The 27,907-nt window shown below is 36.2% G+C and overlaps 1 protein-coding gene across 4 annotated transcripts in view; it reads left to right on the top strand.

The window, feature by feature from the left end:
• The window catches only part of XRN1 (5'-3' exoribonuclease 1), a 35,593-nt gene extending 14,021 nt beyond the window's left edge, over positions 1 to 21,572 (top strand). Inside the window, exons 16-43 of one of the 4 annotated variants that reach the window (XM_037406089.1) lie at positions 333 to 502; positions 1,308 to 1,428; positions 1,527 to 1,625; positions 2,910 to 3,013; positions 3,530 to 3,661; positions 4,393 to 4,555; positions 5,015 to 5,128; positions 5,619 to 5,717; positions 5,881 to 5,996; positions 6,278 to 6,424; positions 6,788 to 6,877; positions 7,845 to 7,980; positions 8,720 to 8,773; positions 9,440 to 9,572; positions 10,708 to 10,777; positions 11,901 to 12,126; positions 12,775 to 12,876; positions 13,580 to 13,675; positions 13,913 to 14,027; positions 14,563 to 14,627; positions 15,029 to 15,139; positions 15,503 to 15,628; positions 15,949 to 16,105; positions 16,423 to 16,601; positions 16,819 to 16,932; positions 17,011 to 17,134; positions 18,141 to 18,292; positions 18,493 to 21,572. In XM_037406089.1, coding sequence (XP_037261986.1) covers positions 333 to 502; positions 1,308 to 1,428; positions 1,527 to 1,625; positions 2,910 to 3,013; positions 3,530 to 3,661; positions 4,393 to 4,555; positions 5,015 to 5,128; positions 5,619 to 5,717; positions 5,881 to 5,996; positions 6,278 to 6,424; positions 6,788 to 6,877; positions 7,845 to 7,980; positions 8,720 to 8,773; positions 9,440 to 9,572; positions 10,708 to 10,777; positions 11,901 to 12,126; positions 12,775 to 12,876; positions 13,580 to 13,675; positions 13,913 to 14,027; positions 14,563 to 14,627; positions 15,029 to 15,139; positions 15,503 to 15,628; positions 15,949 to 16,105; positions 16,423 to 16,601; positions 16,819 to 16,932; positions 17,011 to 17,134; positions 18,141 to 18,292; positions 18,493 to 18,783 — 3,606 coding nt within the window. In that variant the 3' untranslated portion in view covers positions 18,784 to 21,572. Of the gene's footprint in view, positions 1 to 332; positions 503 to 1,307; positions 1,429 to 1,526; positions 1,626 to 2,909; positions 3,014 to 3,529; positions 3,662 to 4,392; positions 4,556 to 5,014; positions 5,129 to 5,618; positions 5,718 to 5,880; positions 5,997 to 6,277; positions 6,425 to 6,787; positions 6,878 to 7,844; positions 7,981 to 8,716; positions 8,774 to 9,439; positions 9,573 to 10,707; positions 10,778 to 11,900; positions 12,127 to 12,774; positions 12,877 to 13,579; positions 13,676 to 13,912; positions 14,028 to 14,562; positions 14,628 to 15,028; positions 15,140 to 15,502; positions 15,629 to 15,948; positions 16,106 to 16,422; positions 16,602 to 16,818; positions 16,933 to 17,010; positions 17,135 to 18,140; positions 18,293 to 18,492 lie in introns of those variants that run through there. The other 3 variants (XM_037406088.1, XM_037406087.1, XM_037406090.1) reach the window with 3 other exon arrangements.
• Positions 21,573 to 27,907: the final 6,335 nt, after the last annotated feature.

Below are 27,907 nucleotides of genomic sequence, written 5' to 3'. Positions count from 1 at the left end.
AAGTTTTGAAGCCTTTTCAATAGTTATTTTGCAGAATTTTATGATAACATCTAAAATATTTTTTGTATTTCTTTATATATTAAATGTAAAAGGCAAAATATGACTAGCCTTTGGGAACATATTTGCAAAAATAGAATCTTTATTCTCCAGAACAATTCCATTGTAATTGTCCTATTTTTGTCAGAGAGCTGCAACATGAGGAAGGGTGAGGCTGCAATTAGAAAAGTTAAAACATTAACCAGAAAAATGCAGGTATCCACTTTCCCAGTATAGACATCTCCATGCTAATTTTTGTTGCCGGTTTCACATACACTAATTTCTCTAAAATTTAGAAACGACTGCTGCAGGCCATGGAATCCTGTAATAAGTGCCTAAAAGAAGAGGAGAAACGAAGAAATACTCACAGTGCTTGCTTGATGTACTGGTATGACAAAGATGCAGAGTTCCAGTACATGTCACCATGGCCAGAGAAATTCCCCGCAATAGAAAGATGTCATACAAGGTACCACAGGCATAACTGTTTTAGAGTAGACTAAAAGTAGTCGGAATACTTCTATTAGCATTTTAATGAAAGCCTGTATATGCCAATAAGTTGAAGTAGATTTTACCTGCTGTGGATGGCACAGTAGAAGTATTTGTCCCTTTTCTTCAAATGTTACTTTTCAGGACAGATGGAACTAATGTTAAGTGGCATGAACGCTGTATAGAATTACTAAACTTTGTGTGACATGGAGGATGAAAGACTGGTACAGCTATCTGATAATAGTGATGATCTATCAGCACACTAATTCCAGACCTTTTGTAAAAAAAAATGCAGGCATTTGGATCCAGTGCAGAGAGTTGCACACAAATGTGTTTTTCTCTCTCCTCTCACTGAAAGTAGCCAGCTTTTAACACAGACTGAGGTTTCAAGATTAAATGGAAACATAACCTTAATAGTAGCCAAAGCAACACAGAGGAGCAATGCCTGTTGCAGGATTGGCCTCACTGAAGAATGAATAGTGGTGGAATGAATGATTCTTTATGGAACCATTGCTAGTTTAGAATTTGGCAATAACAGTGAATTAAAATAGGGAGATTGGGACATACCATGGTTTGAAGTTTTGTCTTTTTCTTAATTAGTAGTCTCTTTGCAGCAATAGCATGGGGTTTTCATAGTCCTTTGTATAGATTCCAAGCAGCTTAAATAAATTGCCACCTTACAGGAAATTCAGAGGCTTTGTCAATTAATGCGTGTTTGAATGAGTAATGTTTCTAGAGCTGAAGGTCAACCTGTATGAGCAACTGTTGTGCAACTTGTTTTTTAGACATAAAACAATACCTTTGGATGCTTGGCATGTAGAAATAACCCACAATAAGATAACTAAAATCAACAAGAGTGCATTATATTTTTGTGGATTTCCTACTTTAAAGCACATTAAACATAAGGTAAAAGATATCTTTCTTCTGACATTTTCAATTGTATTTAACAGATAACTATGTAAGAGTTCAAGTGAGTTTTACGTGCTGTTTTGTTTTTTGCCCAGTTCTACCTTAGAAAAAGTGGTGTACAGGTGTTTCAGCAAAGCAGCCATGGAGAGAACATGATGTTGGAAATCATAGCTGATGAGAACTCAAACGAGCAGGTAAACATTCAGCTCCTAACAAAAAAACACCAGCAAAACAGCAGAAAAAACAGAGAAAAAAACCTTGTCATAAAAAGACTGAATTCATTATATAGTCAGATTTTAAATGTTCATTATTTGTATCTTCTTTATAGTGTATTGTAGGAGACAAACATTTCTAGAGTAGTACTGAAAAAGTTTTTCAAAATTTTTGACACCCAAGTATATCTTAAAAAAGAATCGTTAAATATATTGAATAGTTAATTTCAAATAATATTTTTAGATATTTTAAAACTTTTAACTAGTAATGCTTGATTTCAAAATGAGGTTAATGTGTAAGTTGTTAAAATTTGATGAAAAGAAAGGAAGGTGAAATACAGCTGTATGCTCAAGGCTATAGAATTTGTTGCTGGAGTAAGAAATCTAGACTTCTTACCTTTCAGCTCAAATTTGAGACCATTAAGTGGAAGTATTCCCAGTATATATTTTGAAAACATCCAAATCCCTTAACGGAACACATCTATGATATTTGTTCACACTGAAAGCTTTTGTTGGGGTCAGTAGTAAAAAATAAAAGTTTGTTAGGATTAAAATGCTAAATTTCTGTGGGGAAAAGTCTAGAATTTTGGAAATCTGCTGGAAGATTTAAATTTGTACTGATTTCAGAATATTAAATATTGTCTCCTTAGCAGAGTTTCTGGCATTTCTCTGTAGTAGCCATCAGATGTTCTTGGGTAACGAGTCGGTGAGACTCACTCCGGACTAATTAATAGTTGGAAAAAGTATAAATGGGAGGAAGCAGAGTCTCCAGACCAGAGCCCCTTGTCTCTTGTGTAGCTGAGTATAAAGACACTTTTTTAATCAGTCCCTTTTCATTAACAAAGCAAACTTAACACCTTCCACTTAAATGAGACTGTTTGTTAGAGGAATTAGAGGAAGGAGTTATGTAGAGACATTAAGAATCATTTTTTTTCTAAATCCTTTAAAAGGCCACTCTTTCATAATCAAAAATATCAGGTAGCAAAACACAAATCCAGAAAAAGAAAAAAGTTTCAGACTTAAATAAATAAAACCAGGAAATGAGAAAGGAGGAAAACAACAAGACAGGATTTTCTTGTTTCTCCATTGCCAATCAGAGATTGTAATAGGTATCAAAATACAATCTAATAAGCTAAAATGAGCTTTTTATTCTGCAAGAAAACCTGTTCTTCAACTGGAGTATTTTTCATTGCAAAACCAGTTTGAAAATACTTTAAAAATATCTCTAATATGTTAAAGAATTAGTAACTTCTGGTTTTTTTTCAGATAGTAGAAAATGTTGCCAGTTTGATACTTGGAAAGCGTGTTTTTGTTAACTGGCCACACCTTGAAGAAGCCAGAGTTGTTGCTGTGTCAGATGGAGAAACTAAGTAAGAGATGTTTCATAGACAGTTGTTTGTTGTCTGTAGTGTTTCATTAATATTAAATTCCTTAGGCTGTACAGAAGTTTTGGTTTTAGTGTAATACTTGCTAACAGCAGATTAGTCCACATATATCAAAGGCTGCTTGGTGGAAGAACCCTTTCTTAACGTTCTTCTGAGGTTTGGTTATCTCTGTAGACGTCTACTCCTTCAATATTTTGCTATAGATGTAGAAGTCTGGGAGAGCTCTTTCTCAGCTTTGAGGGAAAAATGCATGCACAGAAATCCACACCGAATAATGTAAAAGAGAACATTTCTAAACACTCTTCCTATCAGCACATCCACTGGTATTTTTAATAAAAAATAAGCCGCGTGGCCTGTTGTGGAAGGGGTACATAAAATGATGCTGCAAGTTTTCCTTGTCCTTAGCAAGTAATTTCTGACTATTTCAAGTTTTGTTCACAATTGGTTATGTCTAGATTAATCTTATTTGGTTAAATTCATACCTGTCGTAATATTCTCAAGGTTTTATTTGGAAGAACCACATGGCACACAGAGGCTTTACATGGGAAATGCAGTGCCTCCAACTAAAGTGGCATATGTTGGAGATAAGGAGCAAAGCATGTGGTTAAAAGAAGTTCAAGGCATTTCAGAGCAGTGAGTAATTTTGAAAATTAAGGTGTTAACTTTGCATGTTATAACTTAGCTATGTTTTGTTGCGTTATTACAAGCCTAAATAGTAGAGAATAGCTGCTGAATACTTGATAAATGTTAATGAACGCTGGAATTCAAAAAAACAACATAAAAGAACTTATGTTGAAATTTCGGAATATATGAAGTTAGTCCCTAGGTATTTAAAGTTAGATGCTGTTACAAAAGAATTCTCAAATGAATGAGTTTTGTTATTTACTTTCCCACTTGATTTTCTGTTCTGGTCTTAAATATTCAGTTGCGGGAAGTATATAGAATGGAGTCATACAGTATCGAGTTACAACTGCGATAGCTTAGCTTTCTTAAATTCGAATACATCTTTTGCTCTTCTAGAATGTGGGTGCCCAGTGGAACACAACTGAGTTAGAGTAGCCTGCCATTTTATTATTTGTCGTTTGAGTTAACTGCCTTCATTATTCCTAACCCTTCCCACTGTAAAGGTAAAATGTGTTTAAATCAACTCACTTCACTATATAATGATGACTGTGCAACAATGGATAAGCAATTGGTCAATCCATATATTCTGGGTATTTTTTATAAAACAGGAAGCATGCTGTTAGAATCCGTTTGTTAAGAGTATTGTTTATTTATTTTGATTCATGTCAAGAAATTCATTCCAGCCTCTCGGTTCAGTTTAGTTTATTGTAATCAAACTTAATGTTCTGCTTTGTATTCAGCTACCAGAGAAGAAAAGGAATAATTATCCATGAAACATCAATAGTAGTGTATGCTCAGTTACTCACTGGTAATAGATATCAGCTACGCCAAAATGGAGAAGTTTATTTGGAGAAGCAGTGGTCAAAACAAGTTCTTCCTTTTGTTTACCAAACAGTTGTCAAGGTAAATAGACAAGTTCAGTATCTTCTTGCACATAGCTCCTTACTCTGTTGGTGTGGAGGGGTGCACAGAAGAAAGGGTGTATGCTCCTTTAAAACAACAGAATGAACAAAAATAAACATCTTAAATTCATGCAATTTATTGTATAAAAAACATTACATGCTTAGGTAAGTATTTTGTCACAAAATTTGGAACCCTGTTGCACAGTTCGGAGATCTTACTGAAAAAATGGTTTTTGTCATGTTTTTACTGATGATGTTTTGCCTAAGGTACAGTAGTGAATGCTCTGTGAGGTAGTATAGTTGCTTGTGCAACAGCATTTGTAATCTAGCATTAACTTTTTTGCCTTTGAATTATTTCAGACTCAGTGTTTAGAATAAGTGTCTATTTATATGAACTTTTAAATTACTCTACTGGAACTGAATGATACTTAACGTTATCAAACTTGTCTTTTTCATATAGGATATCAAAGCCTTTGACTCTCGTTTTTCAAACATCAGAACTTTGGATGACTTATTTCCTCCTGGAAGTGCAGCCTTTATGCTGGGATCTCCGTATTACGGCTGCATGGGAGAAGTTAGTTCAAATAATTCCCGCCCCCCCCGCGCCCCGCCCCCCCCCCCCCAGTTTTCTTTATTTGCAAGCCTAAAATAATCTAAGATGTTGTGTGGCAGTAGTGGTCATTTGCTAGCTAAAATTTAAAATTGAAGATTCCCTGATGGTTTAGTCAGAGGAGGAGGGGATTCTTCTGCTTCCCTTATCCCTGTTGCTGGAATAACAGGAAAAATGTAGCATAGCTTGAATGCAGGATTATTGTTATGAATTATTTGGGATAATTTGCAACACATAGAATTTCCGTTTTGGACTATATTCAGTCATGGATTCCTTTGATCTAATGCTGTTTGATTGCCGTTGTGAGGAAGCAGTGTGCAGGTCAAGGCAAGATGGTGAATCCCAATGCATCTCTGTGCCTACTGCACCAAAATTGTTGGTAGACTAGGCGGTCTAAAGTCCAAAGACTGCTAGTTTTAAATAACGTTTTTCATGTGTTGTGTTTCTCTCCAAGGTTCAAGATTCACGTGATGTGATCACAGAAGGTAGAATTCGTGTAGTTTTCAATATTCCTTGTGAACCCCAGCTTGATCCTTTAATACAGAACCAGCATGTAAGTGCTTCTGGTTTTCTAATAAAAGCTTAAAGCATGTGTCAAATATATTTTGCAATGGTAAATGTCTTTAAGGGATGCTTCCATATCATTTTTTTGCCCTTTGTATAAAAATACTTATCCTTTGGGAATTGCCAATACATTTTGTTTGTTTATTTTAAAGAAATACTCTGTGAAATACAATCCTGCATATATTTTGGCCAGCCGTCTTGGAGTAAGTGGATATCTTGTGTCCAGATTTACCGGGAGTATCTTTATTGGAAGAGGATCAAAGAAAAAGTAAGTTCTTTTTGTGAACTTTGACTGTAGAAAAGCTTCTAAATTCCAATAAAACTCTATTTCTGCTATGTTTAAGTGCTGTTCTTATCAAGTATATAACAACTGTTTTGTGATATGAAGCCCTATCCTCCTTTGCAATGAGGTATGGACATACATGTGGACAGCTACTGTAGCACAGCTTACATCCTGTGATATTTAGAGCTGACACAATGCTGACAAGTAAACATCACAGTGAATTTTCTGTGGTTAAAGTCTGTGGATAAACTTTTTCTGATTTCCAGTCCTCATGGAGATCACAAAGCAAATGTGGGGCTAAACCTGAAGTTCAATAAGAAAAACGAAGAAGTTCCTGGCTATACTAAGAAAGTTGGAAATGAATGGATGTATTCTTCTGCAGTAGAACAACTGCTTGCTGAGTATTTAGAAAGGTAAATATTGGATATGAACTTCATCCAAATTATCCAGCTTCGTATCCACTTTGGAGTTGGCCCTCTGGAGACAGATCTTCTAAGAACTGATGAGTTTGCTTTTGGAGATAGCTTGATGGAATTTCTTTTATGCCAATATTCTCCTTCCAACAGTCTCTCCTTTCAAGGAGAAGCATATTTTGGGATAGAGTAATAATGTCAGCAGCTTACTGTTGCTAAATGAACAGTATGACACTAAAGTAAAAAATAATCCATCTGGGCTACAGAAATTTTGAAGCTTGTCAGGGTTTGTTTTGATGAGGCTTTTTTGTGGTCTATGCTGATATGAAACTAAATTTGTCTTCCACTTAATTAATTTTTTAGGGTCCCTGAACTATTTAATTATATAGCCAAGAATAGCCAGGAAGATATCTTCTATGAAGATGACATTTGGCCTGGAGAGGATGAGAATGGGTAAGCCATCATTCTCCTTTGTTGTGTGTCACCTCCCCAGCATAAAGACTGGCAACACTGTGGAATCGGTGGTGATCGTGGAGTGTCTGCTATGTAACAAACCTTGCTGGTCCTTGAGCAGCATGGTTATTCAGTGATGACTCTGAAGAAATTATCACAATGTTGTTATGTTACAAGTTGTGGAGTCCAAGTCTCTGTCAGACTCCTATCTCAGGTCCATGAAATGAGAAATCTAATTTCAATGGCTACTTCATTAATTCTTGCTTTTAAAGTAACCTTCAGTAAGCTTAGTTATGTATAGTCACAAAGTCACCAAAAAATCATTTTTGGAAAATAAGCAACAATTATTTTAATTGTTTAAGATCACTTTGAATTTGAAAAATAATGTGCAGAATTTTAAATATTTTGCTTATTTTTGGTGTACATTCAGTCAGTTTCATGGGAGACAAGGAGCAACCTTGGTTCCAGATAGAGCATAGTAATATTAAAAAAGCTTTTGTTATTAGCTAGTTGCACTCAAATGATGCTGCACTCCACAGGACTCTTACCAGGTGGATATACCATTGTGGGACAGTTTTTATTACAAGAATCTCAGGTTTGTGCTCCATTTTACCAGTGAGGCATGCCCTGAAGTTCTTTCTGTGTTGTGAGAAACAGCTGGTCACAGAACCTTTAAATAAAACCTGACATGGTTAGTTGGTTGGATGCAAACGTAATTTACTGAATAATTTTTAAATATCTTTTTTTCTGAGACAAAACTTCAAAGTTACAGTTTTGAAACAGTATTGCATGATTCGGTTATTTTTTTTAACCCCTATTGTAAATACAGAACTCTTAAATTCTGTTACTTTATGAATGTATACAAGCATTGTGCCTGTATCATAATACTTGATTGATTAAATCAGGAAATGTGGTAAAATTCTTAGTTTATGCAGTTAAACTTTTATTCTTGTTGGTTTTTATTTAGAGCTGAGAAAGTTCAAGAAATTGTTGCCTGGTTAAAAGCACATCCTGTGTCTGCTTTGTCTCGCTCATCTTGTGACTTGCAAATTTTGGATGCAGCCATTGTTGAGAAAATTGAAGAAGAAATAGAGAAATGCAAGGTATGCAGCTTGACATCACTGTGAGCAGGGGTGAAGCAAAAAGTAGCTGCCCATTAGTTTTCAGGTTCTTTAATTAGAATAAAATAATTGAAGAGTACTTGTCATTCCAAAGAAAAAAAATACAGAATGTAATGCAAGATGTGAATTTCTAACACGAATTGTCCCAGAAATTCAGGAGAGCTCATTATTAATCTTTTTAATTGACTCACTTTTTCAGATAATTCAGCAGCATTAGGCAATTCTCTGAACTCTGTCTCTTGGCCATTTCAGAAAGGAACAGGTGAGGTGTCAGTATATATTCTGAACTACTGAAGTGCGGTTTCTAAGTGCAGAACTAGATGTTCTTCCCTTGTAGTTTCTGTTTGGTCTGAGGAAAATTACAAAGTTTATTTCTGAAAGCCACAGATCAAAAAAAGAGCCAAGGAAATTACTAAAGCAAAAGCTAAAGGCAAAGCCACATGAAATAATAAGCTGATTTCTTTGACTTTACTTGCAGGGACATGTTAATAAAATTGTTGTGAGTTCTGGAATTAGCCAAACAATGCAAAAGCTTTGGTAAGAAATCTGTCACATGTTAAAAACTGGACTTCGTCATCCTAAAGGCTTCATGAAAGCTGTATACCTTTATCTAAAAAAAACCAGAAGAATTCTATATTATCTTTTCAGGTGTTTTGTTGTACCTAAAATCTAGTGTTGGTTTCTACATGTTTGTAATGACTTTGTTCCTTTCCTTCAGCAGAGAAAGAGCAACAAGAAGGTGCGAGTGACTGTGAAACCCCATTTGCTGTACAGAGTAAGTGGTGTGAAAATATCCAGATCATACTTCTTTTACCTAAGCTTACCAGCTTTCAGAGAGGGGAATTTTATACAGTATTAATGGAAGAAAAAGCTTTATAATGCCTTCTAGAAAACCAGTTAGAGCGCAGTAGTCTTTCTAAAAGGAGATAATTTCTACTAACTACAAACTCTGTTATGTATTATACTGACATTCATTTTTTTCCTGCCTTCTGTCCTTCATGCTTCTACAATTCTTATTGGCTGTGTAATGAAGGCAAAATAGAATATGTCTCTTCTTCCTTGTTTTGCTTTTTGTCCAGTTCTTGACATAGGACCCGCTGCTTATCTTGCGTGGTATTTCACAGATACCCATGTTACTGATACAGGCAGGAGGATTTATTTTGTCTGAATTGATCCTCTTGGTCTGCCATGGATCATGTACAGCATTGCTCTTTCTCAGGCAGAAGCAGTAAGTGAGAGTTGCAAGAAAAAAAAAAAAGTGAAAGCGTGCTTTGTGTCTGGGGAGGGAAGATTCTATGTTCTTAAACAATTCCCAGCCCCTCTCCCCTTTTATCCCCCCAAAAGTTTGCTTTATAATGTGTTTCAGATACTGTTATAAATGCATTTTGCTGTATTCCCTATTTTTTAGTTAACATTAACACTATGTTTTGGTTATTGTCAGCCATTAGAACAACAGAATGGGGTTGTTCCAGATCGAGATGCAGAGTATAGGCTGTTTGACCGTGTTGTCAATGTGAGAGAGAACTTTTCTGTTCCAGTTGGTCTTCGAGGTACCATTATAGGAATTAAAGGAGGTAATATTTTCCTCATAATTTTAGCATCGTAGCTATATAACAGCCTGGCTAGTGATGTGAAAGCAGGCTGCAGAAAAGTGTTTTGTATAATGGTTGTGAATGCACAGAAACTGCACACCTATAAAGCACATGTAACTAAATAAGTCACTAATGACGTCTACTGTTTTCAATTAAACCTACAGGTATCCTGTTTTAATTTCTTGTGTTACATAGCTGTACTTTGACTAAGAAATCAGTTACCCTTTATTCCTTCTTAATATGAAGAGGGCAGAGAGGTCAATGAGGGAGAACACAGGCTGCACAAAAAGAACAAAATGAAGTTATGGAAAGATAGGGGCAAAGTTAAGAGAAGTACAGATAAAAAAAGTATTAGGCTTAATATTTACATTGAACATAAAGTTTTATCAAACACAATTTGTCTGAAATTATTTTATCTGAAATGTAGTTTTTACTCTGTGATACTCCATTTTTGTTAAATCGCATGGATTTATACCTTCTTTGACAGGAAGATTATCCATTAATCTATTTCAGGTAAACAGAAGGATTTACTGAATCACATTGGGTGTAGCAGTTTGAGATCTAGTAACAGAAATTGTTTCCTTACCTGGCATTGAAGTAGTTGCTTTCTCATTCAGTTTGCATCCAACAGAATTTTGAATAGAGTAGGCATGAATGCAGCTCTTTAGAGAGGTATTCTTTTCTCCGTAACGATTATACACTAGTATAATTTAAAAGGAGTATTAGTTTATCGTTATGCAAGAAGGTAATGTTAAAGCTGTCTGTTGCAGACTGCCTGAATGTAAAGATGGCTTGCATCTCTTCTCTGGCAGTTTCTGACAACTGTGACATACTGCTATATATTGCAGTTCCGTTAACCTGCGCAGGTCTGTAAGTTGTTATGCATGGTATGTTTCTGTTGGGAGTGTATCTAAAAGGGCAGCCATGTATGACTTGGAGAAGCATTTCTGAATTGCTGTTAATGAAATTATTCATTTAGGGAATAAGGGAGGTTTTGTTGCTAGTGAGTTATTTTGGGTCTTTTCATTATTTATTGCATAACTAATTAGATATTTACATAATTCAGATCAAATAGCTGTTACATATGTAGGATGACATTTTACTTTGTTTTCTCTAGCCACTAGAGAAACAGATGTACTCTTCGAAGTTTTGTTTGATGAAGAATTCCTTGGAGGCCTAACCATAAGGTTTGTGCAGAGCGTTTCATAGTCATTTCATACTACTGGTATAGATGGCATGAAGTTTTTGTCTTTGGTTTGAGTATGTTTAACTCCTCTTTATAAAACTTTGTTTCTCAACAGTATTGGTCAGATTTTGTTTCTTTTATGTTTCTTTTTCTCTTTGAGTAGGGATAACTTTTATGAAGCTTGTTATATTTTGGAAGAGCTCTTCTAGGCTTTTTTGAGTATTTAGAAGCTTCTGATTTGTAGAAACCGAATACAAACCAGCATAAGGCACTAGAACCCAATTTTCTTTCTAAAGTATGTAGAAAACCAGTTATTATCAGCATGGCTTCAACATATAGATTAAAAAATAGTCCATAATCATCTGTTCCTCTGAAGGAGGGACTCTGAACTATCAATAATTGATACTTAGGCACTAAATTCTAATCACCATTAAAACCTAAACTGTTCTTCAGGAGGTGGAGGCATGGTTAATGCTTTTGTTCTAACAAGTGTGATAACTTCTGTATTTTAAGTAAGCAGATAAACTTTGAAGTGCACACATTTACTCATCAGGCTTCATTTTACTGTTCTTAGATAAATTAAGTTTTTTATGGCAGAAATTAGAGGGGAATCTTACCTATTCCCTGCATTCGGCAAGCATAACACTATCCTATCCCTTGCATGTCCTGTAAAACAGTTAATCTTCTGTATTCAGAATCGTAAGATATAAAACTAAATGTTGTTTAACTTCAATTTATAATTCTGCTACTGGCATCAGTTTTCATCTCAGAAAAAGAAAAAATATTGTTTCCTGGTTCATCATTTTTTTACAGAAATAATTACTACAGAATCATGCTAGAACAGTTCACTTAACTTTAAAATTTCTTTGAGCTCAGCACTGAAAGGTACAGTATAAACTCAGAGTAATAGTAGTTACTGTTGTTTTCTGGTTTTGACAGCTGGAGGTCAAAGGGGAGCACAATGGGATTAACACTGTGTGTAGCGGTACTAGATTTCAATATTGGATACAGTTTTTAGTCTCTGCTGTTCTTCCGGCATAGAGGCACCAGTGTTGTTAAATCAAATATATTGAAATGTCCAACAATTAAACTACATGAAAATGATGTAATTTGCTTTTCTTAAGGTGCTCACCTGCCAGAGGTTATCGTCTGCCATCAAGTGCCTTAATTAACCTGTCCCATGGTAGTCGGTCAGAAATGGGAAATCAAAAACTGATGGCCATAGTTAAACCTCAGCCAGCTGTGAATAACTGCAATTCATATGCATCTGATCTGTCATCTGTATGCTCACAAAAAGATCATCTGGGAGGCCTCAACCATTCTCCTCGCTCCCTTTTTGTTCCTACTCAAGTAAGACTTTTCTTTCATTTGTACAAAAACATTTTTCCCTTATGACCATGGTTATGTTCATCGGTACAAACAAAATTTAATTTTTATGCCAGTATATTAGAAGTAGGGTAGTCCTTATTTTGAAGAAATTAATGAATCTAATAATGAAAGGGACCACAAGTTTCTTATTGACAGTTGTTTTGCTTTGAGTAGCTCCAGTTGTGTTTCTAAGAGACAAATACTTAGTTCGGAGCAGTAACACCACATTTGGTGTCAACAAATAGTTTGTTTGGGCAGAGATGCAGTTATTTCCTTAAAGCTCTGCTCCTAGTAATGCTTCCTGTAGGCCAAGTTTGTCCATGCTCAGAAAGAGAAGACATGATTTCCTTGTCAATCTTGCTTATGATTTACTTTGAGAATACAGTAAAAGATGAAAAATTACAGAGGAACTGGAGTTCTTATTGGTTTGATAAAACTTTTATTTTTTAGTAAGTGACTTCTTTAAAGAAAATCAGCTTAATTGATAATTCCATGTTCCTATAAGTGTGTTTGAGAAGAATTTTCTCCTGTTTTTTAAGTCTATACAAGAAAAACATCTTTCCAAAAGAAAATTTAAGTCAATGAAACATTTCTGATTTTTTTTTTTTTCTCTCTCTCTCAATGATTTAGCAACTGAATGGAAGACAGCATTACAATCTCAGGGCTGAAAATCAGGGCAACTCTAACTCACCCCAGAAAGGATCATTTCTGAGTGGCAATCAGAAAAATAAAGTGAGTGTTCAGATTCATTTAGTATTGGACCTAAATATGTCAGTATTTATTTTGGTCCCCTGTTTAGAGTGGGTGTCCTTGTCTTATGGTTAATAGGTAGCTTTGTTTTAGCACATCAAATGTTTTCGTCAGTATACAGACTGGAGCAGAACTTGTCCCAGCTCTTGAATGAGCATAATATCCTGTGTTATCCTTGTTTAGATCCTAGTTTTTCAAAAGTGTTTTCTACATAGCTGGGCTTCAGTTCTGTCATACCATACCTGTAATGTTATGAAGCAGTTGAGTCTGATTGATAAGGCCTTTCAAAATAAGGCTTTAATAACAAAATTTAAGAATGCTACCGGTATGAGAGCATGCTTTTGAACCCATTTTGAATTAATATCTGAGTTTAGTTTTACTTGGTGATCTTTCCTATGTTCATAACTTCGGTTAATAACAAAAACAATCTCAAAACAAACTAAGCTCGTTTCCATTTAAAGGTGATTCTTAGGAAGAGTTGTTTATATAAATACAACCCACCACAATAGCCTATTTCATAAATTAAATACCTGCAAGTTCCTCTAGTGTCAGTATGACAATTTCTGTATGAGCACTTAGTTAAACTTGGACCTTAAAATTTTCACAATATGTTTGTATATGATTAGCTTTTCAAAAGTTGAGTTTATAGTTGCTGAGTTTGTTGGGGGTGTTCTTATTTTTTCAGGCACAGAGTAAGCAAGATGATGAATTCTGCAGCATATGGCAATCATTGCAGGGTTCTGGGAAGTCTCACCACATTCAGCAAAACATGCATGAGAAGGTTAGTATGTGAACTTTAAACAGATCCCTGGGTTCAGAATATGAAGGTACATAATTTTATATGTCAGTTCATTGAATCAGAAAACTTTCTAGTTAATGTTACAAATAAATCCTCTGGATGAAATTGTTGTTACACAGGGTATGCGTAGCTCTGGAAAGAGGTGATAATCATATGGGACTACTATGTAAATGATAGATACATAGTTTTCTGATTAAGGTTTGATGTTTGAAATCCTAGGGTGCAGTTCTACCTCAGGAAATCAAACTAGGAACTGGCAATCAGTTCTATAAGCCAGAATTCAACGACAGCAGCTTTAAAGGTCAGCAAAGAAAACAGGAGCCATATAAAAAATGTAAGTACTATAATTAGAAACTTTGTTTAGGAGAACTACTTGCTTTATCCAATCTTAATTGAAATGCCTGTTGAGCTTTTTGTAGTTATCAACAGAAAATAGTTTGTTATACTCATGTACACAACACTGCATTGCACTTGGTATTGTCAAATAATGTACCTGCTGTGCATATTGGGTTATTCCACACTTAATCCTGAACCTTTTAATCAACCTGTTCTGCATTATGTTGACTTCCCACCCATCTGGTATAAAAACAAAACAAAAAAAAAAAAAACCACAACTTGGCTTTGAAAATTTGCTTACGATCATAACTGCAGCATATAAAAAGAGATATATTATTGCATATGCTTAATTTTACTTTATCCTAGAAGAAAAGGATACACCAAATTACTTAAAACGTATGAGTTAGACATTTGATGCAACCATTCACATCAATGCAGCTCTGTGTATTTGTATGGAGTTAATAATTTCTTTTTGAACATTGATTATTATTACAGTTTTTAAGAGCATTTCAAAAGAATACATTCTTTTGTAGTTAAAGAAGATTCCAAAGTTACAAGAGGTGAAAGTCAGCCACATAATAAAATATCAAACAAACAGGTAATTTCTTCTGCACTGAGTAAATGTATTGTTTTCTTTTTATGTTACTATTATCTGATTCATCATTCTACAGATTTCTCTTTAACTGGCATCATAGTTGATTCTTTTACTAGGTAAATTTTATTTTGGATATTTCTTTTTTGTCTAGAGATTTTATAGACAGAAAATTAGAGAAAGTGTGTAATATGTATAATGATGATACCAAATGGTTTTCTCATTTCTCTCAGACTCTAAAAGCTATGCTGCAATGAGAAAACACAAATGCTAGGTTTTCAGTAAGCTGAAATCCTCTAAGAATATTAGCTTGTGAAAGCTATTTGCAGATGCATTTCTAATACGATTGTGTTATAATGAGTAGTGGAGTATTAGTATTCAATAATAAATGCTGCAGTTTATTTCAGAATTTTGCAGGTGTGAATAAGTACAATGTCAAACTTTTGAAGCGGAATGTAAGTCCCAACGTGCCTGCAATTCAGAAGGCTGCAGTGGATGGTCCCTGTACAGGCGGAAAGGTAGGATCTACATAGTTGATTTTCTTGTGCTCTTTGACTAACTTACATTTCCAGTCCATTTTGTTCCAATTATTCCTGATTGCTTGTGTGCAAATTTTTAACAGATACAAGACAAACCTGTATAACCTTGATCATTCTTTAAATCAGTTCTCTGTTAGTCAATCCTTGCACCTGTTTTGTATGCAAAACTTGTAGTCTCTGGGTATCAGCTCACACTCTGAGAAAACATGACTGTGATCTGCCCAAGCTAAGATGAAAAAAATACTGAATGATCATAAAATTAATCTCAAACTAATATACTCTTTCTCTTGCATCTGCTTGCAATATACTAAGTTGATGTACTTCTTTTTAATTTGTTTTAAGAAGGACAATGAACTTGAAAGCCTTCTAGCTTCTTTGAAAATTTCCAAAGAAAACGAAGCACAGACTTATTCCAAGGAAGCAAGAGCTACAAATGAAGAACATCTGTCACCACAGTCATTTGCTATGGTCTGTATACTGCAGGAATCATTACATTGCAGTTTAGCATCTGCTATCTTAGCATCAATGCTTCTATTTAAAGAAACTCCATGAAAACTCATACTGTCTTTTTAAACATATTGATGAGCTTTTAATTCGCTGCTCTAAAAGAAAATTATAAAACACATTTGTTCGTGCTAAGATACTGTTATCTGTGCTTTGATAGAATGTAACTGATAGGAAAACAAAAATTGAGATTTTGTTACCGATTGTGATATTTAGAGTTAAATAAGAAGGTAGTGTTATCTGAATGCCATCATGGCCCTGAATGGTTTATTTTATTTTTAAAGAAAGGAACTCAGATGCTTAAAGAGATTTTGAAGATAGATGGCTCTGATCCGGAAACAAAGAATGAACTGAAATCCCAAGTTAATGATGTTCCTGCTCTCCCTAGTAGACAGGATTGCCATGGAGCTGCCTCGCAGTATAGACAAACAAAAAAAATGGGTATGTTTAGACATCGGCTCATCATTCAGAGCTTTATCTTGTAGTGACATTTTAGAACATGGCTAACTGTAGAGTACTGATTTTTTCAAAATATAGTAATAAGATGTCCATCTTTTTCAGTTCTACTTCTTTACTCAGATCTAAAAATCTCTATATGTAGTCTTCTGGTTTTTGTTTATCAGATATGAAAATGCTAGAAAAAATCAAATATGTTTTTTTTCTGCTAATAACAAAGTTGCTATCCTTTCAGTGCAGGAAATGTTTGTGATACCACTTTTTTTTATCTTTTTCTTTTTTTTTTTTTTTTCTTCTGTCAGCTGCTTATATGAACAAGCATCATGGCACTGGAGGCCCTCAGAACACCCCAGCACTGGAAACTGGAGGTCACCCTTTTGCTTGTCCACAGCCTGCACTGTCTACTGTTTCTGAACTTTCTCGTATTTGTTCTCTTGTTGGAATGTCACAACCAGATTTCTCTTTCCTAAAAACACCACAGGTAAAAGCTTTTTCTGCAAATAGTTCAAGTTCTCAACTTTGTTTCAATTGTCCTATATTAAACATTTGGACTGAACACTGAGATCCATCTAAAAATAAACCTTATCTCCTTTTGTTTTGGTTTCTTTCCTCCAAAACAAACAAACAAATCCTCTGTTTCTATCTCTCAGTTTGTCAGCAGTACAAATTCCCTCAAAAATCTTATCTCATTTTTCTAGACCATGACAGTTTGTCACATAAAACTATCAAATGGCTTGTTGGTTCACGGACCACAGTGTCATTCTGAAGCTGAAGCAAAGGAGAAAGCTGCACTTTTTGCTTTACAGCGTTTGGTGAGGATATAAAGAATGTTTTAAAATCTTTGTCTCTGTTGCATTGCATGCTTGTAATCCTCCTTTCCTCCTTCATAGAGTTCTGTAGGAGTAAACTTCCCTGCGCCTCCACCTCCGCCTCCACCAGTGTTTCCAAATTACCAGCCACTGGGAGTTCCTGTACCGCCTGGATCTATTCCTCCAGTATTTGCACAACCCCCTGGTAAGTGGTTGACTAGTACATGTTTCAGACGTTTTCATGATACCTGTAATTGTAATAGTTCTTTATATGAAAATGCATGCCTTCCAGAAAGCCATTTTTGGTCTTCATGTATGTAGGTTTGTCTGAACTGCTTTGAAAGCAGTTCATGAATCTCTTCTCATCGATATGCAAATTAATTCATTTCAGACAATCATGTCTTTCTCAATTTATTTCTTTTCCTCAGTAATATATTTGTCCATTCATCGTTGGTTTTTTGTGTTGGGGTTCTTTCGCCTTCAAAACAATAATAATTAGATCAAAGCTGATAGTTCCAGTCCAGAATTCATAAGAAATCTTTTTCTTGATTTTCTGCATGGATTTCTTTTTTTCCCCACCCTGTATAGTTAATGCTTATCCATGCGTTAGCGTGTGTGTTTGTTTATAACCAACTTTCACTGAAGTGATGCATCACAATCCTGTTCTACACTCCCAAACATTAGCACATTAAGGAACCCTCCCAAAAAATTGCTAAAAATCTTGGTGGCGGTTCTGGGCCCTGTCAATTTTGTATTCTACTAAAGCTCACGTTCAGAGCTACTAATCAATGAGCCAGCACCATTGTAGCATCCTACTAACCTATACAGCAGCTGCTACCTCTCTTTCCCCAGGGTTTCTGTATTGTTGATTTGTTTCAAAAGGATGTGACCTAAACTTGCAACCTTCTACTAACACGATTCACTCAGCTATGGGTGCAAAGATCCCAAGTTATGTGCACTCTGAAATGCAGATGCCGTGACCTGGTGCTCTTAGCTGTGCTGTTTTCTAGGTATAGTTCTGTAAAAGCAGAACTATTTGGGATTTTTTAGATAATAAATACTTATCTATTAAAATAAACCAGGAAGAATATGAAGCTTTACTGGAAAGAGAAACAACATGCAGGCAAATGTAGTTGGGGTACTTTTGGGGTCCTGGGGAGTTGGTATCTTCTTTTTGAGGAAAGAGAACTAAAAGTTACTTATTTTCACAGCTAATATAATGCCTCCATCATCTCACATGTTTGGTCCAGTGTCCTGGGGAACTCCAGTGCCTAAACATTACTATCCTGGGTCCTATCCAGGAAGTGTGTCTCTTGCAGGAACTATACCAGTTGGTTCTCACCACCAGTTTATACCTCTGCAGGTAAGATTGGCAGGTTTGTCTTAATACTTTATTTTTGTAAAAAATGTGCCTACATGATCAATGCAACAACATCCCCACTGTGAAGCACTATTTAGTATTAGAAAATTATTGTAAAAAATTGTGTGCATGTTTTCTAAAAGTGGAATATTTGCAGTTTTTTGAGAATGCATTCTGTTAAATAATATTTATTTAATTTAAAGGTAACTAAAAAAAGGGCTGCTAACAAGAAAAACTTTGAGCTCAAGGAGTTTCAGAGTTCCCCTCAAGCTGCACCACTAAAGAATGAACAGCCAGTGTCTTCTGACCACATTCAGCAAGATAGTTCTTCAGCTCCTTTAAAACCTCCTCCAGCTGCTCAATCCACAGTTTCATTTCAAGACAATGTGGCTACTCCAACCGTTCCTCATAACAAATCAACACCAAACACTTCCAGCAAGCGAAAGCCAAGAAAGCTGGCTGTCAATTTTGGCGCACCAAAATCTTCAGAATAAATATGGCAGCTAGGTGTATTTTATCTTTAACTCTTCCCCCCACTGTTGTGTTCTATCATTTAAAAAAATCAGAAAGCTCTATTAAAAAGACCAGCCACTTTAAGTATAGTATGCAATGAAATACATCTTATTTGCTGTGATTTTCAGGTGGTTGTGAAAACTATAAAAATTATGTTAAAACTTAATTATTTTGACTTAAACTAGCAAAAGCCAGGAAATGCTGAGTTAAGATTACCATGCCATCCATTGTGCCTAGGTTTCTAAACAGTGGCTTACAGACTATACTGGGTAAGCAGCAATAACAGTGGCAACCTTAACTCAGAATTGCCGTGCTTTTTGGGAGGGATATGGAGCAGTAATAAGTTGGGCATCTAATGTTGCTTAGTATGACATTTTGTTATTCTAGCTTATTTTTAAATAGTGTAGTAAGACAGAAAGGAAAAATAATTTACACGCAGCTTTTTTGTTGACTCTCCAGGGCCTGAGTTGAATCAGCATGAGTAAAACCTAACTACAGTGGAACTGCCAAATTCACTTTAATTATGAACTGCTAGATTTTATACCAGAGGGCAGCAACTTTACAACTTTCAATATGTAGGTATTATTGTATCTCTAGTATTAGAGTGGCAAAAAGAGGTTGCTGATGCAGAATCTGTTCCAGGAGATTAATTTATAGAATGTATTTAATTAAAAAAAAATAATAATTGCAAAGTAAAGACCTCTTTGGTACTTTAAGTTTAAATTTTTTTATCTAGCAGCATTCTAAATTTATTGTTTTCTGATGATAAAATAACATCGATATCTGCTATGGATCTGCATAGCCTCCTAAAATGCTAGTGACATTCTGATTATTTTTTTCTAAATTATAAAAATGGCCAGAGTTTAAAGATATCTATTTGTGTAGTATGCTTGTCAAAGTTATGTTTACTTAGAGTCCATTTCTCCCTCTAGTAGTAGTTTGCACCCTGAAACATTCTCTATGGTAGATTATTTTTTATTGCTAGTGACTTTTAATATTTACTTTTTAGTTTGGTGATAGAAGTTATGTGCAGCAAAATTGAATTATCAGAAACTGTTACTGTTGGTTCCATAAGAATATAGAGACAAAAGGTTGACTTGTATTTTAGGAGGGAGCTATATTGTAAAAGAAGTAACTCCATCATTCTTAGTTCATTTAGGAAAAAGAAGGTGGCTGAAAGGTCCCTGTAACTATTTTGAACCCACACGTACCATTCTTAACATGAAATCTTCAGTCTAAGAGAAAATTTGAAGCTTCTGTTGGTACTGTTTACTGACATTGATTAGCTTTCATTTTTCTTCTTTATTCTAATTTGTTCCGGAAAAAATATTTTTCCTCTAAGGCCCAGGAAGCTTAGTAATAAAGCATACTTTAGTGATTCATTCTGTTGCCTCTAACACGAGGTTTCACATTGGATCTGCAAGTCTGTAGGCCTTTTTTCAGTTCCCCTACCTTGTTCTTTGCCTCCATTTCTTGGTGTAGTACCAAGTTTCACATTGTCACTATGTTACAGCATTTTTTCCTATTGATGTATCCAAAACAGTTGTTGCCTCAGCAGTATTCATAGAATAGTAGCAAACCCTATAAAAAGAGTCACAGAGGTAAAAACAAGGTTAAGAAATTCTATTTCAATTTACTTAGCATCACAAACCTTGTAAAATAGTTTATATGCAGTCTTAATATACATTGACGTTGTTCTCTTTATAGCCATCTGGTCTCAAGAGGGTTTGAAGCCATATTCTGTGAAGGGAAAAGTTGTACTTTTTTGGTGATTTATTGTCATTAGTAACACAAAACTGACTTGATGCTGACCTGCCAGTATTTTAGAAGTGTTTATGTGAAATTTAGTTACAAGAGACAGATGCTAGTTCCCCATAATCCTAGATGAATTATCTGATCATCAGAAAAAATTAGTTTAGAAATTCCTGTGATGGAGATGAGACTACATTTGATTCGTGCATCACAGAATTTTGACATATCTGGATAGCCAATGTATGCAGATTTTTAAAAACAAGGTATGAAGGACACTATACTTTTAACACCAGTCAACACAGCAATTTTTATTATTAATTACTTCAGCCTAAGGCTTCCTCTCCCTCTTCAAGTAGAATTGCTAGATATATAGCTGGTTAAACACTTTATTCTGTAGCTGCTGCATATTGTGTTAGTCCCGGGTTTTTAGTTTATATATTCTATGATACTGACTGCCTGGTGCCCAGTTAATTACAGTTTTACATGTCCTGGTAGATGTGACATCTGCATTGACCTATGCTATGTCCCCTGTGATTTCAGTTTTATATTTTAACAAGGTGATTATGTTTAATTCATACAGATATAAATTTAAGCATTTGTTTTTCTCATAGATATAAAGTATTTTGTAAGCACTGGAGTTTTTCATTAGATCTTATACAGAGCAGTATTTTACTAAAAATCCAAAAGGGAAGACTTTTATGTGCGCATTTTTGTAGTTTCTGATTTTTTTAAAAATAACTTTTCATTGTTTATCTGCCAAGTGAAATGTTTTAAATTTGCATATGAATGGATACAGAATGTATTTTTTGTGCTGTTTAGTGTTAAGTGTGCATTTGCAGATTTTTAGCATGTAGTTGCACAAAGGACTGTGCAAAGATATTTTAAAATATGAATATATGATACACTGAAGGAAAACATTCATAAAAGTTAAATGCTATATAAAAATCTAATGCAATAGAATAATTTTATAAATTGTGTCTGTGTCTGCTTGGATTAAATATTGAAACAAGAAACATTACTTATTTTCACTGTTTTATTTCCAAATATTCTATGGAAACTTCTGTATGCTCCAAACCAAAATTTTAAGATATAAATCAGATCTCATGAAGCTCAGTTCCTGTGATTCTCAGAAGCAGCAACTGCCCACCTCTGAGCTGTTTCTTGATGCCTTTCAACTACTACTAAGTTAAAGATAAGAAGTTTGTTTAAAAGGGTGTTAAAAAGCATTTAACTAGATACCAATCTTGCAAAATTTCTTTGGCCTCTGTCACCCATTACAATAATAATAATAAAAACCCACCAAAACTATAGAAAATTTAGTAAGATTGCTTCTCAGTAAGATTGCTTTCCAGCAAGTTCAGTCCTGGTGCTTCTTAACACGGTGCAAAACCAGCTGAAAAACAGGAGGAGCCATGGGTACCTGGAAATATTTGACACCATTTTTCTGCAGCTAGAGCAAAACACGGTGCTGGGATTTTTGCTCAAGTAGAGTAAGAGTAGTTACCTCATTTGTAACAAGGCTTCTGATTGCAGCATAGTGACAGGCTGCACTAAAACCAGGGCAATGGGTTTGAGTTTCTTTAAGAGAGAAATGGCAAGTTATGTTTCATACTTAGACTTCCTTATCCCCAATAATAGCAGGTTTTTAAAGTTCAGAATTGCCAAATTAATGTTACTAGACTTTACTCTTATTTTAGAGAGAGCAAACTTCTTCACCTTTATATTGTGTATATACTATGTGCTGAGTTTTGTTCTTTTTGACCAGTTATCTCTAAGATTATGTTAAAACTCTGTTGTTCCTTTTTAAACTGTAATCAACACTGTAGACAAGCCAGTTAATTATTACTGTCTTCGCTTGTGTGTTCTGAACTTCGTTAGGATCTGTCTTTTGCTAACAGCAGCACCAGCTATTCATATAGAAAGATACTACTTTCTTTCTTGTTGATTATTAGCTTGTTTAAAGCAACTAGCATAAAGGATGGAGTGCACTCTTAACATGACCAGCTGCTACAACTTTGTGTAACAATATTTTGTATACAACAGTCTGGTCAGTATATACAGGAAGATATAATCTTGCATTTCTTAAGCTTTCTTCAAAATATTAGCCAACGGACTTTTTAAGTACTGCAGATATCCTGCATGGCAAGTTCTGCCTTGTTACTTTTCCCATCTCAATATATAGCACTAAAGAAAATTAAAACAAAGTAAAGGGATAACTTCAAAATATATCAGGTTGCGCATAATAAATCTCACATGGATACTCCCATTCAAAAATTAAGTGACTTCTGTTCAATTTTGTTCATTTGAACTACTATATAGATGACCCCTGAGAGTGAGGAATCCCAAAGAAGCAATAGTTAATTACAGTAAGGGATTTAAATTTTTTTTTTATTTGAGATGTGATCTCCATATGTATTCCGTAATCAGCCTTCCTTACTACTGAGAGACAGTTATGTTCTTCTCTTTCTACCTCTGGAAAGGGGACACAGTGACACCAAGGGCATAAGGGCAGTCTGAATACACACTCGTCCAAAAGAATCCAAATTCAGGTGCATGAGGATCCGTGAATTTTGAGACTGTAATTGATAAATATTACGAAGAATCGAATATCATGAGGTAAGTAGCTGTTGTTTATTAACAAAAGAATTCATGGTTCCAACAGTAGTTCCTTATTGCTGCCAATTTTTGGTGGGGTGTTTACTCTTATTTTTCTGTAAATTAAAAATTTCCAGTTTCATTTCTCCTTTGAAAGAGAATATAAATCAAAGAGAACAGAAGGAGTCACAGTGCCATTAAGTGTGAACAGTAAAGCTGATTCCTGTTATTTTAAAGGAGAAAGAAAGCATTTTTCATCAACCTTATCATTTTTCTGGTAAAACTTGGTCATTGTTACTGCATCAGCATTGCTGTATGAAAGTCTATAATCACATTTAGTCCTGTATTTTGTGGAATTGCAAGAAAGGCCAAGGCTGGCAATCAAAAGCCAAAATGTAATGTCTTTGCAATTAACAGCAGCAACAAAATTCAAAGGCAGCAACTTTGAGGGCGTTGAGGGTATGGTGTGAAGCAAGAACTGTGATTCCACTGAAAGTGATCTATTTCAGAGTAACCTATGCATGTTTTAGATTTAGCACTATTTGGGGATAGATTATGATGTTTACTATTAGCCTCCTGATGTTTCTTCCAGTACGTGTTTTTTTTAAACAGTTGAAATGCTTTGTCAGTCAATGAAATGTAAATCAGTAGGGTAGATGGAGAGCAGTGTAGGCTGCTGGAATCTCTGAGTTTAATGAGCCCATATTGAGATGGTTCATTCTTTTAGTTTTTTCTGTGTTTAAATATTTCCCTTTTCCTTCCCCTTGCTTTCTTTTTTAATTCTTTTTATTTTTTAATTTACTTTTTAAGTGGCTAGATCTTAGTGAAACAATAGTTAAGTGCTTTTTATTCCCTTTAGCCTCTAGTATATCCATTCTCTTCTTCTTCTACTTAAGCTTCATCAATGGCCATTTTCCTCTCTTTAGTTTTAGATTTTATTCCTGTGAATTTCCAGACTTTGAAACCAATGTTCTTTTAGAGAGCTGTTCAGCCCTGGATTTTCTAGGTACAAATGACTATTCATCACGTGTATACGCACACACATATATTTATATACAGATATAGGACTCAGTCTCCTTATTTTCTCAAAGCTAGTTCTGTCAATTTTAGTCCACATCATAATTCCGTGCGTGGCATCCAGAGAATGAGGGAGAACTTATATATACACATTGCACTTCTCCAAATATAGATATTACTTAGGATGGGTTAAAAGCATGGACAAATAGTGAAACAGTAGCAGAATAAGCACACCAGTTTTCACTTCACTTGCTTTGGTAGATAAATTCTTAGCTTAAAACTCAATTGTCCTAATGTCTACCTCATTCTCTGTCTAAGGTTACTTCTGTTGCAGAGCTGGCAGAAGGGCACATTGTGCCTCAGGCACAATGCAAAACCTCATGTATGTGGGCACAGTTTTGGTGTGCCGGCTTAACCAGTCTCTTTTTTGTTCCCACTGGCTCGTGCCAAACTGTATTGCCGCATTATGAACCATATCAAGGAATTAATCTGATTGAAACTCTTTCCCCCGTGTTATTTTTCAGCCTGGTAGTTCGCCGTGGAGCCACCAGAACAGCTGTGTTGGTACAACAGTTCGCAGTGTGAGGGCGGGATGATTTAGCAAGAGTGGAACCGCTTGTGAAACATCCCATCGTTGCCTAGAACTCAAATCGCCTACGAAGCTAACATGCTAGATTAACTGATGTCATTGTATGTGGTTCTGTCGGTTGGCTTCAAGGAGAGTGGTAAATTCTGGCAGGAGTACAGGAGGAGCTGCTGAGAATGGTCATATGGTAAATTATTGCAGCAAAACTTGCCAAAAGGTCATTGCTTTCATTTTGGGCTGTCACATTAAGTTTCCAGGCAAGGCTTAATGAAAGATGGTTGGGGGCTGCACCAATCAATGGAGCAATAGGAATTAGTGGGTTCGTTCTTATTTAAATGTAAGCTGAGTAAGGTCCCTGAGGCCAGTGCTTTCGTAATATTAAAATTTGTTAAAATAGCAGAGCTAAGGAGGTGGGTATAATGGTAAACAAGAGTTTGATGAGGCGGTAGAAGGGTAGATGCATCTTGACAAAATACTGCTAAGGAAAGGGAGTTAAAGACAAAATCATGCATTACACGTTTTGGGTCTTGCTCTCCCAGATTCCAGTAACTAGAATCGTGTAAGCACTGCTAGTAACAGGTCTGATTCATAGTGAAAGCCTGGGGTGAGCAGAAGAGTCTCCTATGGATCAGTCGCACAACAGAAATGCACCTGAGAACACCTTTATTTAAAAGGAAAAATAAGTTACCTATTCAAAATACAGTTTAACCAGTGATTTGGACATAAATAGTCCTAGAAAATGTCAGCATCGTGTTTTCTTTCTAGAAATTAGGTCTGCTGGATCTGTAGCACTCCCATCTCTCAAGGCCTGTTTTAACCTGTGTAACTGAGGCAAAAATCCCTCTTGCTTGGCATCATCCTCTAAAATGTACTTGTTGCTGACTGAAACATGCTGAGCATGATGGCATTGCTTACAGATAGTCAATATAAATTACTCATGGCAGGGGTTTTGCCATCGCTGTCAGCAATGGAGGATCTCATCCCTGATGTTCTGCCTTTTGGTTGGTTTTACTTAATAACTCTTTCCTTTGCTACAGCACTGGACAGGTCCCTGGAGTGCCTCCACTCCTTCATTTGGTTTGGTAATTCCAGTAAAAGGTAAGTCCAGTCATATTTTCCAGACACCAAAGAAAGTGAGGATTTCAGCAGAAAAGATGCAGAAGTACGGGACACAGCTGCTTCGGTGATAGGTATGTGACCCCAGGTGTGTGAATTCCTTGCCTTCTGAACAGTGGAATGGCACCTGCACGCTCTCGCTCAAACAGGAGCACTAGGGCGGTGGTAGAGGTTATGCAGGCTTGTTCTCAGAATTGCAGTGCAGTGTAAGAGACGGACGTCCACACATCTTCACTTCAAACTGAATGTTTCTTGTCTGTGTAAGATCAACGCGGGGCTTTTACTTATGTTGGTGATAAGATTTTTCCTGAGGGTGATAGAGGTTTTGGATAGACAAAGAGTGTGTGGGAATGATATTATTTATGAAAAAATAATATAAACTAATGCCAAATAAGTCATGTATGGACAAGCTATGCATGTCTGAAAACCTGTCTCCTCCTTTATTGCTTTGGGTTTTTTTTCGTGTTGCAAACAGAACAATGATAAAACTTGTATTTCATAAGCCTCTTATAAATTGAGTAATTCTAATACATCCTATATAACTGAGATTACATATGGACTGCAGCTCTGCAAGTTGGTTCATGTTGTCTTTTTTTCCAACGTATATATATGGTGTTCCTCTTCCAGATGCATTGAAGTTCTCCTTAACATATTAAACAGTGTTTAAGATTTGCATGAAGAAATCGACCTATGGTCACTTCCATGCCATACAGTGAATCGGAGGGGTATTTATTTGTTACATTAAGAGCTTGTAAAAGAAAAAAAAACTAATGTGCACCTCTGTTTTCTTCTTGAAGTTTTGTTTCATCCTGCAGTGAGATAGGCCCCACTTGTGTTGATACTGTAAAAACATGAAGGATGTCTAGATGAGTTTTCCCAATGTTACTTAATGCTTCCTAGTTTTTGAATGTTTGGAGAGGTTTCAGCCTTTTATACCAGTTACACATGTTGAATCTTTTTAGGGAACTTTCTTCAGGAGTTCTAAATAATTATTTACCAAAACCAACAGAATAATTAAATTAGTTTGGAAAAAAAAAGAAACTGTCTAAATCAGAAATGAAGTACTTGATACCATCTATTAGCTGTATGTCGAGAGATTACAGCTTGTCAAGTTATAGTCAAAGAGAATATAGAAGTCAAAGTTATGATGACTTTTTAATTACTTGTTCATTAGGGAGGAGAGGTGAAGCAGCCCTTCCTTGGCTTTCTCTTTCATATGCCTTCAGATCCCCAAGACCTCTGCAACTGCCTGGGTGAGGTGGTCTCCCTAATGTGCCTTTCACTGTTGTTAATATTCCTGGTTTAAAGATCCAGTAACAAACGACTGTTATCCCATAGAATATCCTTTTGTCGTTCATTGTGCACCTTTTTGTATCGGGCCAAACAAGTGCAAGGGGAAAATATTTTTTATGTATTTTCTGGGTTTGCTTTTTTCCTGCTGTGATTAAACGAGTTAAGCTAATTGACTCATTTTTCTAATTCAATTGCGGTTAAAGCTAAACTCTAGTGCTGCTGTTTTGGGGTTGAGCACCCTGAAACTTGCTGCTTAACCGAGAGTATTTCTGGTTGTTCCTGTTTAAAAGCCACCACCACCCTGTCGGCGGGCAGCCCCTGTCTCTGTCCCAACACGAGCTGCACACACGTGAAGGCGGGCGGTGGCACAGGGGCTTGCTGCGGGCGGACGGCTGCAGCCGATGACGGCTTTGCACGATCACACCTGCTGTGCCAGGGCCACACGCCCGCCGCCGGCTCACCCGGTCGGTGCGGGGCAGCTGCCGTCGGTAGCACCGGCACGAAGCAGGGAAGCCTCGCAGTCGGTTCGTGTGCTGGGAAGGCGCCGTGGCCGCCGGGCCGGAGCGGGCGCGCAGGTGCGGCCGGCCCCGCCAGAGGCGGCAGCTGGGCCAGAGCCCGGCCCGTCGCTCCCGCGCCGCCCCCCGGCCGCGGCCCTGCCGAGCCCGCCCCCGGGCCCGCCCTCCGCCACCTGCCGCCCCGCCGCCGCCGCTGCCCGCGCCCATAGGCCGGCCGGGCGCCCGCCCCGC

This window comes from Falco rusticolus, chromosome 13 (genome assembly GCF_015220075.1).
Source record: "Falco rusticolus isolate bFalRus1 chromosome 13, bFalRus1.pri, whole genome shotgun sequence".
Taxonomy (NCBI): Eukaryota; Metazoa; Chordata; class Aves; order Falconiformes; family Falconidae; genus Falco; species Falco rusticolus.
This window is presented reverse-complemented; position numbering and strand designations above follow the sequence as displayed.